Below are 18758 nucleotides of genomic sequence, written 5' to 3'. Positions count from 1 at the left end.
TTTCATGTTTTTGAGCAGCAGGTCAAGAAGAGCATGGCTTCTAGTTGGCGTCTCCAACAATTGCACCAGGAAGTTGTCCAACGCTCTCCAAAAACTTCCTGGATTGCTTTCTGTATTGCCCTCCCAACAGATCTCAGCGGGGGGGGACTTCAATCACCCTGACAACACAGCCTCTGATTGGAAATCTTCTGCTAGCTGTTTGAAGAAAGCCTCATCCACCTAATCCTCTGGGTCTGGCAGTCTATAGCAGACGCCCACCACAACATCACTTTTGTTGCTCTCCCCTCTGACCCTAACCCAGGGACTCTTCACAGGCCTAATTCCAGTTTCATACCAGTGCTTGGAATAATCATACAGCTCATATTACATAGAGCACAATTCCTCCTTCATGACAGTGCTCCAGTCACTTGAGCTATCCCACCAAGTCTCTGTTATTTCAATTATGTCATAGCTCCATGACTGAGAGGACTCCCCGTTTTTCCTGCTTGTTTCTCAGGCTCCATGCATCTGTGTATAGACACTTGAAATAACTTGCTGCTTTCCCCAGTTTCTCAGAAAGAATGAGTACGCCTCCCCTGTTGTGGTTCCTCCTGCTTGTTCTTCCTCCAGGTCATGCTTCCCCACTTACCTCAGGGCCAGCCAAACTAGTTTAAAGCCCTCCTCACTAGGTTAGCAACTCTGCCTGCAAAGATGCTCTTCCCTCTCTTCATCAGGTAGATCCCATCTTTTCTTAGCAATCCTTTTTCTTGGAACAACATGCCATGGTAAAAGAAGGTAAAGCCCTGCTGGCAACACCATCTGCGCAGTCCTGCTTTGATCTGCTTTCGCTCCTGCTTGGGCTCTTCCTCGTGACTGGAAGGATTGAAGAGAACACCACCTGAGCCTGTATTCCCTTTACCATTGCACCCAGAGCCCTGTAGTCACTTTTGATCTCCTCAGAAACACCCCTGGCAGTATCATTGGTGCCCACATGGATGATCAGCATGGGGTAGCAGTCAGGGGGCCAGATGAGTCTCAGTAATCCTTCTGTGACATCCTGGCTCCAGGCTCTGAGCAAGCAGCAGACTTCCCAAGACAACAGATCAGGTTGGCAGATGGATGCCTTCATCCCCCACAGAAGGTGGCAGTGGTCTTGATCCTCCCAACCTTGGTGATGCCTGGCCTTCCCTTTTCCACCAGTGGAACATGTTCCTCCTCCTCTGTTGCTAGGGTTCTATATCTGTTCTCCAGGCAAACTGCTGCACGTGGAGATAAAGACTTCTGCTTGCTGCCAGAGAATTACTTTCATAGAACTTCTTTTTTACGTTACTTCCCAAAATAATTAAAGAACCTAACGAATAGTCATTAGATGAAAGAAACCAGATTTCTTTTGCCTTGTTTGATTTCCTTTTTCTCTTTGTATGGCTTCTTTTTGTGGGGGTGGATCTGGGAGGCAGAGAGAAGGATATAACAGTTTGAGTAGAAAAGTATTTTTGAATATTTATATAAGTTCATTGATGGTAACTACAGTCAGATCCATGGTTCCTGATGGTTATCTGCCAATTAATGTACAACCATGGTGGACTTGTTACTGATATCAGCATTTTTCTCTTCTTCCCAAATTGTGCAGTACATTTAAGATGGAAAGCAATTTATGTAGGTTTTATAGCTTTTTTTCGTTAAATTGAAGGTCAACGTGACTTTTTTTGCCTTTACCAGCTGATTAGGAGAACTTAAAGCAGCTGCACTGCTTGCCAGTAAATAATTAGGCAGTATCAAGGAAGAAATCCATACTGGATTGCAACTCAGCTCAAGATTTGCCATCTAAAGAGATGAGAATGAATTTTAGGACGACTGTGTCTTCAGACATCCAAGAACTTCCTTGACTTGGACCAGAATTTCTTTTTAATTTTCCTGAAGAATTCTTGACTGGAGGATGCTGTATTTAAGATACTCCTTTGATTCTTCTGTGGTAACTTAAACTGTGGCAACCAACTATTTCTACCTAATTGTCTTTGTCATCTCTAAAATTTACCTCATGGATAAACCTACAGGAATTTGATTAGGTCTTTGGTTTTTCTTTCCAATTTTTAGGGAGTAGACAGTTCACGTTTTGATGGATGTGGCAGTGCACCTTTGGGTGCCTGCTACTTTAAGGGCTGGAAGCAGGCAGCCTGCAGGTGCTTGAATAGGTCAGCCATTTTAGGACCCAGCACACACAGGCTGGGGCAGTAGTCTGCTGCTAGCAGCTGAGGAAGTAACATCAGCTGGCAGAGCTACTGCTTCTAGAACATCTTGGAAGTAAGGGCAGGAGCTGTGGGGAGGTTTGGAGGCTCCTGGTCCTGGGCATGACCTGAAACCACCCTGCTGGGGAAGGGTGGCCTGGCAGGGCTGTTTGTGGCAGAACAGCCCCCAAGAAATGCCAGACCAGTTACCTCCCCAGTGAAAGGTGGGTAGGGGAGCTTTAATCCCAGCCCCCACCTTCTGGTGGGTAGTGTAGGGAGCTCTGGTAGGGGCCAGGCATGCTTTGAAGGAGCACCTGAGCCCAGCAGGGGTGTGAGACCTCGGAGACCCTAGAGTGGGGTAGTATCAGTGTGTAGGCCCATGCAGAGTAGGGTGCAAAAAGGGGCACTTGAAGAACTGCATATGTGAGGTGAAGAGTAGGGCCACTGAGAGAGACTTGAAGGGCTGCGCTGGGGGGGTACTGAGTAGGGCGGTAAGGGCTGCCTAAAGGACAGTACGTGGGTCAACCCCCTTTCTGGGAATATTTTGAAGAAATTCTTTCCCTGGGTAAAAAAGGAAACCGTGTCAAGTGTAAGCAGTGCAAGAAGGAGATGCAGGGCCTAGTTGCAAGAATGAAACATCATAATGAAAACTGCTTATTGGGAGAAAATGGCGTGGATATGTCTGAAGAACAATGTGAATCAACTCGTTAGTAAATTAAATAATTCACCTTGCAATGCATCATTCTTCAAGACTCTCTATGCCAGGGGTAGGCAACGTTTTTCAGCCGGAGTGCCACAAAAACACAATGTCTATCTTGGAAGTTGCCGGAGTGCTGACAAGCCAGAGCCCGGAGCAGCTGTTAACAGCCTCCCAGCTGCAGCCAGTCCACAGAGCCCGGTCTGCTTGCAGCCTCCCAGCCACCTGCTGGCAGCAGCCTGGGCTCTGTGGCTGGCAGCAGCTGCTTAGAGCTCTGGCTGGCGGTGGTGACCCCTGGTCTATGCCTTCTGGTATAAGTGTGATACTTATACAAGTAAATTCCCAAGCTGTTTGCTATATTGGATGCTGCTAGAAAAAAAAGTTTATCTTAGCTAAACCTTATGGCTTGTTTAGTTAGTTAACTAGGTTTAGAATCTATCACCCAAGTTAATGGTACAGAAAGCTGCAGTAAGAGAAATATAGAGTTGCTAGTTGCCACTGGGTATCATTTTCTTATTTTATATTACATAATACATACCCCTTATTTTGGAACATCATGGCTCCAGACCATGGTGATGCCATAAGTCTATTCCTTATTTTACTTCAGCATAACACAGCATTCCCAAGGGAACCCCATCTTATACTTGTTTTCTCAAAAACATAGAAGTTCCAGTGAGTTCAATGGGGCTTACTCCAAAATTAAGTGCACTCTAAATGCAGTCAGTCTTAGCTTTTTTGGTAATTTGGAATTGGATCTGCATCCTTGCTGAAAAAAATGTAAATGATTAACTGAATAAAAGAGTGCAGAACTGAGAAGAGAATGACTATTAAAAAATCATCATTTTGTTTCAGGATCCCATTTACAAATAAGAGACTTTGACTGTCTGTTTGCAACAACTTCAGAGTCATCTGTTGGTACCTTTAGCAACAGAGCTGCAACTAAATGTATTTCAGACAACAAAGTAGCAGTAGCAAGCAAAAGGTTTCGGTCATCCAGTAAAACCACCACCATGAATGGGTTTGTAGTAAGGACCAGCAAATACCAACAAGACACCATAGATAAAAAGATTTCTCGGTTCATTTATGCCACAAATTCTCCTTTTTGCCTTGTTAACAACAAACACTTCATTGACATGGTTGAGTCCTTACGACCAGGTTACACTCCACCTGGTAGAGGAGACATTGGTGGAAGGTTGCTAGATAAAGTGTATAAGAAGGAACTTGAACAGTGTGCAAGAAATACTGAGGGGAAACTTGCCAATTTAAGCCTTGATGGGTGGATCAATGTACACAATGATTCAGTAATACATGCTTGTGTGACAACAGAAGATGAGGTTTCATAGCTTTCAGAAACAATGGGAAATGCCCACACAGCAGATGATTTAAAAGAAGTGACAGTGAAAGCTGTAATAAACTGTAAATAAAAATTCAACTGTCACGTGCGTAGTTTTGTCACAGACAATGCTGCAAATGTGGCAAAGATGAGAAGCTGCTTAGAAGAAGAAAAAGAAGGATGCTCCTTAATAACATATGGCTACAGTGCCCATTTAATGCATCTTTTAGCCAAAGACTTAAGTACTTCTCCAGGAATAAAAGAAAATGTTGCTGAAGTTGCAGAATTTAAAATACTTCCATAATAACCATTTTGCTTTAGCTTCACTGAAGAGAGCAGGAAGATCCAAACTAATTCTCCCTCAAGATGTTCAATGGAATTCTGTGGTTGATTGTTTTGAACAATTTAGTAAGAACTGGCCTATTCTCATAAAAATTTGTGAAGAAAACCGTGATAAAATAGATGGAAGTCTCTCATCCAAAGTATCTAACACTGGATTAAAGAAGTACATAGAGGAAGTCTATATCCATAGCCTTAAACAAACTTGAGAGAGATTGTTGCTGCATTGCTGATGCTGTTGAAATTTGGGAGGCACTTCAAGAGACGTTGAAGAAAGAAATACCTAACCAGAAAGTTAAACTCTAGGCAATAAAGAAGCGAATGGATCAAGCACTAATTCCACCTCATTTTCTTGTGAACATTCTCAACTCCAGGTATAAAGCTAGATGCCTAACTTCTGAAGAAGATGATACCGCCATGGCATGGGCATCTCAAAATCACTCCTCATTTATGCCAGTCATAATAAATTTTAGGGTTGGAGGGGAACCATTTAAGCAGTACATGTTTACTGATGATATTTTGAACAAAGTCACTCCCCTGAATTGGAGGAAATCATTAGCTAGGCACCTTGAAACAGAGTTCCTTCAGTTGCTAAGCCAACTTTTCACAGCAGTAGCTTCCTCTGCAGGCACAGAGAGAATATTTTAATCATTTGGTATTATTCACTCAAAGCTAAGAAATCGACTGGGAGTTGAAAAAGCAGGAAAACTCGTATTTCTGTTTCAGTCTATGAATAAAAATGACAGTGGGAGTGGGGAAGATGAGATCTAGTTGTAGAAGTTTTAAGGACAGCATACATTTAGTGGTGTGATGACTTGTCTGTTAGAGTTAATAAAATTTGAAAGGTGGAAAAAAAAGTTTAAGGACAGATGTTGTAACATGCTGTATTGAGTTGTAAATTAAAATGTTTTAGTGATCAGATTTGCGTCATTGTTTAAGAAATATGTGAAGAAGTATCAGTGGGAAACTTGATTTAAATCAGGGTTTTATCTTGGTGATTTAAAAATGCCTTGATTTAAATCAATCCACCCTGCAGAAAGCTAAGTATGGTAGTATAGATGCTGTCCACCACAACAGTCAGAAGGTTGGGGTGATGTAAATTAGCTGATAACCTGCACTTGGATATCAGTCAGGTAGGGTTTTTTTGTGGGAAGGGAAAAGCAAGTGTCTGTGGAAGAGAATGCTGCTGTTCTTTTCCAAACAGGGTGTGCCTGCCTCTGTTCGATCAGGCGCTCTCATGCGGCCTTAGCCTGGACAACTGATCGCGCCTGTCCTGGGCTTGCGGGTGGATCCCAAAGACTACCCCCAGCTGACGTCAGGGGATCCCCTTGACTCGCTTGCTGCAACTTTGAATGTTACCTCAGTGGAGGGGTTCCCCTTCGAGGCAGTCTCCAGGGTTGTTGTGCCTCCCGGCGGGCACTCACAGCGCTCCTACCTCCCCTACACCCCGGCTACTTGCCACCTTGGGTCGCCGGTCTTCGGGCTCCCTAGGCATTCGCTGCTCAGCCTGACCTTCCCGCGGCCTGCCAGCTACGTGCCAGTATCTTTGTGCCTTGATGTGCGGACTTCGAAGTCCTCGGCCCATGTCCCACTGATCCAAAATCCTGACTCCCTAACCCATCCATCCTGTGACTTAACGTGCAATTCCCCACCACCGTGATGGCTGAAGTACTAAGGCTACAGGGCCAGGAGGCCACAAAGGATGCCCCTGGCCTATAGGCCCCGTGGATCCCCCTGTGCGAAACTACTCAACCCTAGTGGTTTGCCCTGCTCGGGCATTGAGTCTCAGCCATTATCCTAGGGCTGCAGTGGGCCCCGTCTGTCACTGGTTTCGTCCCTCCTTGGGTCTTCAGCCGCCCTTCGGCGACGCCCGATGGGGCCCAACTGGCCACGCCCCCTGTTACCTCCGCTCCGAGGCTTTCCTGCAGGCTCGCTCCTCGGTCTCAGCGCTGGCTTGCCCCGATGCTGCTTTCTCTGCGTCTGTATCCGGTTCCTCCGTGGGTGCTGCTGCCGGTTCTGCTGCAGGTGCAGCTGCTGGAACCTCTGCCGATGTCGCTCCCAGCTTTGCTTCCGCCTCTGTGGACGATGTCCCTGCCGCCTCTGTCGGCTCCGCTGTCAGCCTTGCCGCCGGCCTCTCCGCTGACGTTGCTGCTGGCTTTCCTGCTGGCTCTGTTGTCGGCGTCGCTGCCGGCTTCTCCGCCGGCGTTACTGCCGATTTCCCTGCTGGCTCTGTTGTCGGCGTCGCTGCCGACTCCGTCGGAGCCTCTCCTGGCTCCGCCCCCGACTTTCCACGCTGCTTGACGCGGCAGCTGAGCCCCTCTGGGTGAGGGCTCTCTCCTCAAGCCTCCGTTCATCTGCCGCCCTGTCGCATCCTCGGGGCAGCTTTTTATTTCCGCCGGGCAGTGTCTCCTTCCCACGCTGCCCGGCCGCAGCTGAATGTAAGGGTGGCTGATCTGCTGTGATGGCGGTTTCGCTGCGTGCATCTCCTGCTCTTCGGGCTCTGCAGAAGGTAAGTTAGGCTCTCCTTTGGCCTGGGGCCCTCCTGCGACCCCAGCTCCCCCGGGACATGGGTAGGTGAGAGGTTTCGATTCATCAGACACTGTCTAGGCAGAAACAGACATGAATGATGGAGCTCTACAAACTGAAGTCAAATTTGGATAGGACTTTGAATCAAATTACCATCTCCTTTATCAATATCCCTAGAAGAGGTAATGGCAAACTAGGGTATTGCTGCAGAACTATGGAACTGCCCCACCTCTAGCATACTTGCTCACTCATTTATCTGCCTGTGACTCTTGGGCTTAGTCCTCAGTTAGGTGTCAGGTCAAATTTCTGGAGTGCATATAGATATGGAGAAGGGATTGGCCAGAGAAACTGTTAGAGTATATTGGAAAATAAGGGTACAGTATGTAGAAAGAATTTGGTCACAGTGGTGGGAAAAGAAAGAGAAGACAGGAACTTCAAAACATAATACAGGGAAAGAAAGGAATGAACTTTCTGTAAGAAAAGATGGTAAGAAAGAAAAGAGGAAGAATACATCCAAGCAATTCTGAAGTAAATGTACCATGTTCTTCAATAGCAGGAGAAAAGTGGAAGTAAAATAAAGACAGGAAGGAAAGGACAATATAACAAGCACAAAAGAATTAAGTAACTTAGCAAATATAATGTTATATTAAATTAATTTTGTGTTCAAATATTTTCTCAATTAGAATTTTCTTGTGGTATCCAGGTAGCTCTTCAGTTGGTCAGGTACTAATTAATGTTAGAGTAATACTGATGAAATTTGTCTAATATGTGAAATAGATACATTTTTATTCGAGTCAACGGATTAATAACTCTAAAAAAATGCATATCACGTAAGTGAATTATCAAATGTCACAAACAGTACAGAACTGATTTATTTCTTTATGATTCAAGCACAGCTTTAGCATTAGCTTAAGATAAGGAGCTGAACCATTCTTCCTCTGGGTTCTGTTGCTTCTCCATTGGTGAGTAAACTCTGCTGCATGTAGAGATGCTGAATTATAGATTCTGGCATACCAATGTTTACTGATCAGTTTGCTTAGGCAGTCTCTGTGCTTTTTGCCATGTGCATATGAAGGGACACATGATGAATCTGTGGAGCATGCTGTCTTTTGTGAGTTAGTACCCGATGCCAAAATTTACCCCTATAATTTCAGGGGATAGGGTTTGGGTGGGTGGCATTGGTATTTTTCACCTTAAAAAAATACCTGTTTCAGACTAGGTTTTTCTTGAGTAGCTTTTTCAGGCTCTGAGTGTCATTATTACTGGTTTTTATGTTTTGTGACCTGTGATTCAGTATTTAACATCGTGATAAGGAGGTGCCTGCCACTTTAAGAGGCTTAAGCGGGCTGTGGAGCAGCTGGCAGGTGTGATGTGGCCTAATGAGGTGGTCACGTGACCGTGGGAGGGCTCCTGGATTGGAGGGTAGAGATGAGCAGCCTCAGTTTAAAGCCAGGTCCTCAGAGCTGAGCTGGCAGTTGCTGCAGGGAACCAGAGAGATAATATTGCCCAGCCAGAGCTGCTGCTCCCACAACACTTGGAAGTTAAGGTTAGGAACTGTGGGGATGAGTGAAGTTCCTGGGCTTGGGGAATGACCTAAAACTACACACTGCTAGTGTTTTGGTGTGGTGGAGCTGCCTCCCTAGTGAAAGGTGAGGATGGGGCACTTTGTAGCCTCAGGCTCCATGACCTAGTAGGTTACCCCCTAAAGGGGACGGGCGAGGAGTCTAGGCATGTTATCAGACCTGAGGCCCAAGGGGTGTATGGCTCGAGAGCCCCAGGGAGGGGGCAGTATATTAGCCCCAGTGAGGGTGTGTGTAATAGTGATTGGGCCGTGTAGAGTAGGGTCCGTATGGAGGGCCTGAAGAAATGTGTGGGGGCCATGTAGCGTAGGGCCATATGAGGGGACCTGAAGGACTGTGCGTAGGTCGGCATGAGTAGAGAGTGAGATGTATTTGGAGCGGCCCAAGAAAGTGGACTTCTGGGGGAGTATGAGGGTGAGCGGCTCAGTAACCTACCCGAAATAACCTTGCTGGCCTATTCTGGGACCAGGACTGGTCGAAGGACCAGAGCGCCCACCGTGAGGGACGGCTAAGGCTAGAGACCAGGAAACCCGACTAGCATAGAGGTGAGGCCAGCGCTAGTGTGACCCTCCCGGGGTCTTGCCAAAAGGGAGGAAATGAAGTCCCTCTCTGTCTGCATGCCATGACTTGATGATACGCAAAAGAAATTATACAAAAAGGGAGGCTCCAGTAATGGGTATTCCCTTTAAAGATGGGGTTTTATGTTTTGGCATATTTTCTGAGGCTCCACCTCCCCTACACCTCTTCCACACACCAACTGTGGTGTTATCCAGGTGGTATTCACCCAAATAATATTTAACGTTTTGGCCTGCTGCCCTCCACAATAGGGTAAAGGCAGGCGTGTCAGTCCAGGTAATGAAAACTAGGTGTCTGCCTTCTTAGTCCAGGGTCAGTACTAACCCGAATAAATGAGATCAAATCATCAGTGTATATCCACGCCTTGCCCCCAGTATAGGACTTTTCAGTATGCTTGGACAGAAACAAGAAAATTACACTAATTTGTCATCTCACATCGTGAAGCATTTGGTGCACGGTGAGATTCCAATTCATGTGTCCCATCTTGTGGATCTTCCAGCCACGTGTGGATCTCTAGGGATGCATCCACACATGCAAGGACATGTGCTTGCAGCAGCTCAAGTAGAAGTAGTGAAAATTTGAGCTGGGGCTTTTTGCCTCAGCACATGTGCATGGACATGCACTTTGTTGTGGAGCAAATTGTGCCACTTGAGGCAAAATAACGGTGCCTGGCTTCTCCCAGATATGCAGTCAGGGGAGCTAGAGCCTGGGGTCAGCACCAGGGCAGCAGTATAAAAAGCTGCCCTAGCAAGCAGCTCAGGGATACTTGCTCTCAAGAGCTTCTGGGAGTCTCCTGCCCCTTCTGCAGGCAGAGGGAGACCCTGGTGCACATGACCCTTGAGTGCTCCAGGCTGCAGCCCCTCCACCTCCAGAGCCTTCTCTTGAGGTTCTGGTTGAATTTCCCCCCCACCTTTTTGTTTTTGGTCACCCCATCCATGGCTCCACCAAGTTCCAGGACCTCCTGGTCAACTTCCTCCTGGCCCTGGCCAAGTGGGCCTGTACTTGACCAGGAAAGAGGCTTTGGCTGGGGAGGTGCCCAGAGACTGCGGGGCCACTTTCCTTTCACTTGTCTTTTCATGTTTCCGGGCAGAGCACCAGTGGGAGGCGTCCGCCGGCTCCAGGGATGCCTTGGAGGACCGATGGGTGCGGCCCAGGGGGCTCTGCTCGGTATCCCCTTTAGGCGCACTTACTTTCACATTTTGACCCTTTGACCCAACACTTGTATTCTGTTTTTTTCATTAATTGTCCCAAGTATTTTGTTGTGTCGTCCATCCATTTGCCCCATACAATAGGGACTGTTAGTTAGCCGTGTGGGCCTCAGGGCCCACAATAATTGGGTGATACAAATAGTCAGGAGCTTCTGGGGCCCAGTCAATTGGTATCTGGGGACACTGTCCCTTGTGCCAGCTGGACTGCTACAGTAGCATCCCAAACCCATTTTTTAAAATACCTGAAAATCCATGTTCTTCCACAATTAGAACAAAAGCCCACTCTACCCCGCCCCCCCCACAGAGAGAGAGAGAGAGAGAGAGAGAGAGAGAGAGAGAGAGAGAGAGAGATCGATTAGTTGGACAATGCTTTATTGGTATACTTAGAATGTTAAATCAATTTGGAAGTCTACCAGTTTCATCATGATAAAATTAATTGTAAATATCTGTGTGTGAATGTGTGCTTTTGGTTTCCTTCGCAAATGATTGGTGCGTGGTTTGGGGGTGTGGGGTTTCCAGGAAGGGGCTGGGAAGGAATGTGGGGGAATGCGGGTTGTTAGGTGGGTGCGTGTGGAGGGATGTAAGTTGGTATGCGGTTGGGTGTGGGGCAATTGCAGGGGGACTGTGGGTGTGGGGGGACCTTCTCAGGGTGCTGCTCTGGGTGGGTTCCATGGCCCCCAAAGGGTGCAGCCCCCCCACACAACACAGGGACTGCCCCCCTGCAGGGCCTCAGCTCCCCCCTGGAGGGCCACAGCCCCCCTGTTCAGGGCCACAGCTCCCGCATGCAGCGTCCCAGGCATCCTGCAGGGCCACAACCCTGCCTGCAGGGCCCATAACTTACCTTCTGCAGCAGGGACCATGCCAGCAGGGACTGTGCGCTGAGCCTCTCAGGCTGCCAAGTTGACCCAGTCCCATGGTGGCAGGACCCCAGCGCGGTTTGCAGGGACCGTGCGTGTGTCACTGGGTTCTGCCGCTGTGGGACCGGGCCGGTCTGCCTGCAGGGCCCAGCATGGCTTGGTGGATGGTCCTTGCGCGCTGCACCAGGTCCGGCCTCCAGCAGCAGCACTGCCTGCCCTGCTGTGCAGGTGGGGAAGTGGTGCATGGCAGGACCCAGCCTAGTGCTGCACGACTCACTAGTCTGGGTTTGCATCGGAGCAGGTTGTGCGGCTCCTGTGTAAAGGCACAGTACCGGCACGGCCCAGGCTGGATCAGGTCGGCAGGGCGCATTTTCTACTCCTACACTAGCAGGTCAGGCTGGGACCATTCAGCATGTAGGAGCCCAGGTCACACAGCACTGTGACACTGCCTGCTGTGCCTGCAGGAGAGCCACAACCACGCTGCCTGCTGCTGCCAGTACCGCGGAGTTGGGTGGGGGGGGCAGGTGTGTGGCATCCCCCTGCTCGAGCCCCTCCACTCCCCATAGCCCCTCCACTCCCAACACCCGCCTCTGACATCCCTCTGCCACTCATCACAAACACTCACGTCCACCCAGACCCATAAGTCCCCCCGACTCCATTCCCTAACTTAAACCTTGGACAGCGCTGGGGCAGCAGGAGCACCACAGAAAGGCTCTGGCTGAAACCAGAGTCTCTCTTCTGGAGGACTGATTCCTGTTTTTGCTCCAGACTGTGCCTTGCCCTGCTGTTCGGCAGAGCAGACCCCTGGATATTCAGAGGTCTAATTTTGTCCTTGTGCTGCAAGTTTTCAGCACGGGGAACATATTTTCATTCACGAACGTCCCTCTTGCAGTGTCTCAAAAGGGTTTGAGATGCTGCAAGAGGCATGTGCGTGCTCGTCTGGATGCGCCCCAGATATCCAGATTCCCTTTGCTGGATGCCAGCTGACTAGCTTCTGGCCAAAGTTCTGGAGCCTCTACCTTTCAGATCCGTGAGGCTCAGGGTCTTTCCTGCAGCCTCTGCCCGGCTTAGCATCCCAAGCTTGGGGCAGAGCCAGCGTGTGGGTAGTTCTCGTAGCAGCCTCTGCACTGGTGTCTTCGGCCAGTTCGAAAAGTCCGCCCCGCTCTGTCTCCAGGTATGTCTTTATGACGTTGCTCCCTGCATGCCCTGCAATGCGCATAGAGCACGAGCTTCTAAAATGCCATGCCAGCGATATACTCTACTCTCGCTTCGCCGCCTTGAGACCTACAGGTGAGTCGTCCCTGGCAGCAGCCCTCCCCAAGCCTTTTCGCCCAACAGCAGGGGTCAGATGCAGGTATATGCTGCCCCGTACCCTCAGGGCCCTGCGTGCAAGTCGCCACAACTGGCAACAGCCACTAAGGCCAGAGGTCCCAGAGGGGGCCACAGCCACTAGGAAAAAAAGGCTTAGGGGGTTTGGCAGTCCAGTATGTGGGTGGAGATTACACCGCCTGAGGAGGAGGGATTCAGGTGGGGTCCGAACGCCAGGTGGGAATAAAGTAGGTCCATCTTGGGGTCAAAGCCATATAGTGATGCCATCTAGGAGACATGGGACAATGTGTAGGGATGGTATGGAGCCTTTGGCATCAGGCATTTAAATGGGCAGCCTCCCACCTTATAAAAATCTATTTCAGTTGTATCATCAAAGGCGTGGCAGATGAGGGAGGTGGGTAAACTGTCCTAGACAGGTGGGCAGGCCAATGATTTGACCGGCCACAAGATGGCCCCCTGTCACAAACATAAGAGATTTAACAATTAAATATTGTTAGACTGAAAATTATTTTTAAAATCATGTGTTACTATTCATTTAATGGGATAATTTAAAAAAAACTTCTATTTTTCATTTTGTGCTGCTCATTGTTTATACATTTCATTCAGCTTGAACAGGGAAAACATTAGCTTTGCTTCATTTTGTTTTTAGGCAGATTCAATATCTCTGTCTTCAGTCTGATGCACTCAATGTAGTAAAAATTAAATCTAAACAAAAATGTTGCTTTTGTAAAGAAAAGGAGAGGAATAAAACAGAACTGCAAATACTTAACATTGGGTTTACTAATTTTCATGTACAAAATACAAGCTTTTAAGAGTGGCCACTATCTGTTTCTGAATAAAAAGAAATTTTAACCTTTGTTTATGATCTGGGAGGTTGGAAAATGCAAGTCTTGAGAATAAAAAATGAAAGAATTTAACAAAGAAACTTGGATTTCTTTTTCTAATAGTTGTTAGGCTTTATTATGTACACTACACTAAGTGTTGTCTTTGTTCAGGAGTGTCTTAATTGCCTTGAGATGCGAATTCCATTAGACTTATTGCTTTTCAAGGTGTAACTGAGTTGTATCATTACCCTTTTTTTTTTTATTTCTGTCAGTTAATAGGTTTTTTCATTTTTTTATGAATTCTGGAGTTCAGACAATTTGTGTCCTGGCTATATTTGTCATATGGTGCATGTGCAATTGCAAAAATAACCTTATTGTTAATCCCTAACCAAAAATATCACAAGGGTTTGCAACCCTTTTATCGTCTCAGACTGATCTGAATAATTCCTATTGCATTTGTACTTCTGTCCAGAAAGAACACAGGCCATTCTCTTTATATTTTATTATGTTACATATTGACAATTTGAAATATGATTTTAAATAGAGATGCAACAATAGAAATTATGTAAAGCCACATGTTAGAAGGTCACACACCATAAAACTTAAAACAAGGCTTTGACAATGAGAGCAAATAATTATTCTACTACAAATGCTGATTTTTGTTTTTAATTAATTTTTCGTCTTGTCTTAAATAGAGAATATCAGGACAGCAACAGGAGATAAACAACTTGGTACAGAGAAAGCTTGCTGTAGATGAGGAAAATAACCTCTTGAAGAACAAATTCAGTAACTTGCAGCAGAAATTTAAAGATAAAAGTCAAGAACTTAAGGTATATTGACTTGTACATAGTTTTATGGGACCATAGCTTTGAAGTACTACTTTAAACAGTGTCAGCCCTTGTGGCACTGAAAGTGACAAGCTTGGAGGAAAAATTGCCTTAGGCCTTACAGTTTTCTCACGCACCAACTCTGAGAAAGATGCTTTAAAGCTAAAAATCCAAGCTTTATAACTTTCAGATAAATAGTTAATGATGGAAATGGAGCAAAGAAAGTAGGAGTGTGAAGATGTGGCTTCTTGTAATTAGATTCTGATGGGACTGGCATTATTAATGGATAAAGCTGAGGTCTGGGAGGATATGTCTGTGTGGGTCTCAAAAATAGCTGGGGACAGCATCAAAGGCAGCTTGATCAATTAATGGTCTCTTTGCAAATGTGTACTCATCAAAACTGTCATCCAACTAAAATATATGACCCTTCCACCTGCATGAAAGAGACCAATAAAAGTACACAGGTGACCTTGGCCATCAAATATAGAAGAAGCTGCTGTGAGGGTAAAACTGCACAGTTTATATTTGCTGATTAGTTCTCACTTTTTTTTGTTTATCGGCCCTTGTGGTACTGTTCTACAGGACACTAAGGAGTGTGCACAGAAGAAGGAAGAGCAAAACAGACTGGTTATAAAAAATCTGGAAGAAGAAAATAAGGGATTAAATGCACGCTGCACTGACCTGCTAAATGACCTGGAGAAACTGAGGAAGCAGGAGGCACAGTGGAGAATAGAAAAATCTGGCATCGATGCCAAAATAAAGGTATGACATGGACTGGACTTCTGGATATTATTTCAGAACTACTTCTCCCAGGCATTTACAGTACATGTTATTTTCTTTATATAACAAGTTATATATTCAAATCTACCAGTGGGGACTGACATTCATTTACATTTCTTCTCTTAAGACCCACAGCTTTTTAAAAATTGATAGTGCAAAGCAGGAAACTGACTTCAAATAGTCATCCTAAAATGTAATCATTAAAAAATAAAAGATACTGCATTTTAAGATTAAATGTAACTTTTGTTTTAAACAGCTTTAAAAATCTTATCATTCAGGGGTTGTTTTTCCTCAGTTATAATTTAGTTTAATGTGATTGTGATGGACTGGGTTTTTTCTGTATTGTAAGACTGTTTTAAAAACTTTTCAGCCATGGTTTGAATAAATTGTATCCTAGCCTCCAGAGGGCTCCACTCTTGGTGAGAGGCTTTTTCATTTTATATCATATTTAAAAAGTTATATTCACAGTTTATGATAAATGTGCTATGCGTTTTTCATTTTATGTGAGTGCTTTCTCAGAATATCATATTGAAACACTATTTCCTTGTTTTATTCTATCTTCGAAATTGTCATGTTTAAGGTATTCTAAGGTTATTCTAAGGAATAAACCAAATACTGGTATAAAACTATTTGCTAGTATTTGTATATATATCTATAGAGTAGTTTTTGTTGTTGTTTTTTGCATTATTCAGGCTTAAACATCTTTTTTTTTTTACTCTTGTAAAACATCATCTACAGTACTCATATGTCTCACTCGTCTAAATTGTACCTTGCATTGAAAGATTTGGGGTATTCTTCTGGCAATTTACTCATAGCATACAAGAAGGTAGAATTTTCTGACACCATGATTCAAAGGCAGCGAAGTCTGCTCTTCAGTGATACCTCTGGTTATAGGTATGGTGCTAAGAGAAGAGCTTTGGAAAGTGTGTCATTCATCATGGGGGGACAGTTTCTACAGTTCAAGGCTCTTGGTTTGGTTGGGGGGAAAGGTTTTTCAGTCTCCATGAATTTGTGGAGGGCCTGTTCCTCACCAGAGAAACACTGCGTATTGGAGTTACATAAGTGATTTTTCAGGTTGTCAGATGATGTTTTGAAATAACTGTTATAAAATTGTTGGAATTATTTCACTTCTCCACAACACGTGTAAAAATAACGTGAAGAATTTTGAAATAATTGATTTTTATGAATGTTAACATATGCCATAGTGAGAGGTTCGCTACAGTGGTCTAAGCATGTAAAGCTTGCATATAATTTCTCTTTGCTGTTGGTCAAGTCACTTTGTCTTTATGCCTCACTTCTGCTCCTCTGTAAAGTGGATTTATTTCACAAGGTTATTGTGAGAATGACTAGCTGGCATTTTAAACAGCTTTGCACAGGCAGTTAACAGAATTTTCCTTTGAAGTAATATGCTGCAGATTGACTTCAGAAAAGCCAAATACATTCTTTAACATTCCTATTATGTACAAATGGATTAAGAAACATTATTTTACTAAAATGTTTACCTTTTGTTGTTGTTGTTGTTGTTAATGTATAATCTGTAAATATTTAATTGAAATTTTAATGGGTTTCAACTTGAATTAATTTTTCCTTTGCTCTGGTATTTCCCTATTTCCATTACTAAACATTTTCAAGAATCAGTATTATATGCCAGATTTGCTTTTAACAGAGTACTTATAAACAGTATGGGAAATAATACCCTTATCCTCACAGGCCAAATACAAGATTATCACATTGTACTACAAATTAACAAATTTCCCTGTATCTTACATGTATTTAATAATAGTCTTTTTAAGAGGGCAAGTTAAACAACAGGAATTGTTATTACTGTGGTGGTGTTCTTAAGTGACTATAGAGATGAGATATAAAATTATCTGAGTTTGAAAGTGAAATGTGTTTTATTTTTTTAAGGCTACCGCTCAGCCTGGTTTCTGGGAGTCAGCCTGGGATCTTTTTGGCTTATGCAGTATCACCTGTAATAAAGACCATAACTAGTTTTGTTGCTGATACAGGATCCAGAAATAATCCCACTTGTTCTCTTGTAGTTGTCCTGAATCTAGCAGTATAGCACACAGTGGGGAAGTAAAATTAGAATTAATCAATGTGAAATACTTTAACATTGTTTTAAAAATATCTCCTCTAGATGTTAAATACCTTAGTTCTAAATATCCCAGATCCTCTGAGAAGTAACAGTGACTACTCTCTCTCCTAGTTGGTAGTGTTGGATTCTAGCCTTTGCTTTGGATAAAGCAGCTGTTTCTAGTCTGGCAGGTCTTGATATATTAGCCTTTAAGCCATTAAATGTTTAGGCCTAGAAAGGTTATCCCAGGATGATATCATATTCTTTCTAGAGGAGTGGATGTTATTTTGGTGGTAAAATTCCACATTGACTGGGAAGAGGAGGAAATACTACCAGGAATAGGCTTAGGCTGTTGGGTTCTTTTTGTTTGTTGCCTGTTTTTGTTTGTTTGTTGGTTGTTTTATTTTGTTTTTATTTTTATTTTTTTAATAGCAGGATGTTTGAAGTTGTTCAGGAAGTTGGGGCATTAGAAAAAAAATCTAAATGATAGAGATTAGCGAAAAGAGCAAATATGAGTAACAACTGTATTTATCATTTCTTTTAACATGTATTTTAAAATATTGTGTTTGCAACTTCTCACTGATGCACCACTCTGGCAGCATAAAAGTTCATTGAAAAGAGCAGAAACAATGTCCTGAGAGCCTCCTGTACCTGGGTTCTTCCTTAGCTAGTATACTGGAAAAAGGTCTGTTTCTACACCTTTTACCCTTCAAATGAATTGCAAGCATGATCTGGGTCTGTGGCTGTTTTCTGCTTCCTAGGGCCCATAGTGTGCCATGGGATGCTGTGCATAAGTCAAAGTAGCTCTGAGGAGTTGTTCTGGGAGCTGGTTAGGCTCCTGCACAGTTCTGCATTATAAGTGCGCACGTGCACTTTGCAGCCCCTCAGAGGTGCCACAACATGTACATGCTGCATGTCAAAAGGTTCTCCATGCTGCTCTGCAGTGTGGAGCCAAAATTAGATACCAGGAAATTCCAGTATAAAAAAAAAAAAAAAAACACTCAAAAAAAAAAAAAGCAGAGCAGCATATGTGGCTGCAGCATGTGCCACATGAAACTGGAGCCTGGCCACCATACTCTGGCTGCTGCCCAGGCTCCGTGCACCTGCATTGCCACTGCTGTAGCCCGGGAAGCCCCACAGGACCCCAGGTAAGGCTGCTGGGGCCAGCTCAGGTGCTGGCCTTAACCTCCCCTACCACACCTAGGGCAATTTGCTGAGTCTCACAGTGTGTATGGAGGGGTGTTCCCTGGGGACAAGTAGCAGTGACACAACTATTTCTGTTCCTAGATAAAGAAGGAAGGAACTGAATCAGGCTGCATGCATGCATGCAGCTCCATAGTTACAAAGGAGCAAACCTTTTGCACTTAAAGTAGTATTCTAATATTATAAAAGCCTTAGTCTGTCAGTCCATAACGCTTTATTCGCACTCTGATTGGTTGTCTGAAACAACCAATCAGAGTGCTCCAGGAGCCTTCTGGACAGGAGAAGGCGGCAGAGCACTGCCATAACGGCAGGGACAGAGTGGGGAGCTGGCCTCGCTCCTCTCCCCCTGGCCCTGCTCCTTGGAGGCAGCAGCCACCGGGTTTGGCCCCCCCCCCCAG

At 45.0% G+C, this 18758-nt stretch overlaps 1 protein-coding gene across 1 annotated transcript in view; it reads left to right on the top strand.

Annotated features, from left to right (window-relative positions):
• Window positions 1-18758, top strand: part of CNTLN (centlein) — a 383712-nt gene that overhangs the window by 79754 nt on the left and 285200 nt on the right. The window contains 2 exon segments of the mRNA XM_025201267.1: window positions 14169-14303; window positions 14883-15062. Of these exon segments, the coding sequence (XP_025057052.1) occupies window positions 14169-14303; window positions 14883-15062 (315 nt within the window).

This window comes from Alligator sinensis, unplaced genomic scaffold, assembly GCF_000455745.1.
Source record: "Alligator sinensis unplaced genomic scaffold, ASM45574v1 scaffold917_1, whole genome shotgun sequence".
NCBI lineage: Eukaryota > Metazoa > Chordata > Crocodylia > Alligatoridae > Alligator > Alligator sinensis.
This window is presented reverse-complemented; position numbering and strand designations above follow the sequence as displayed.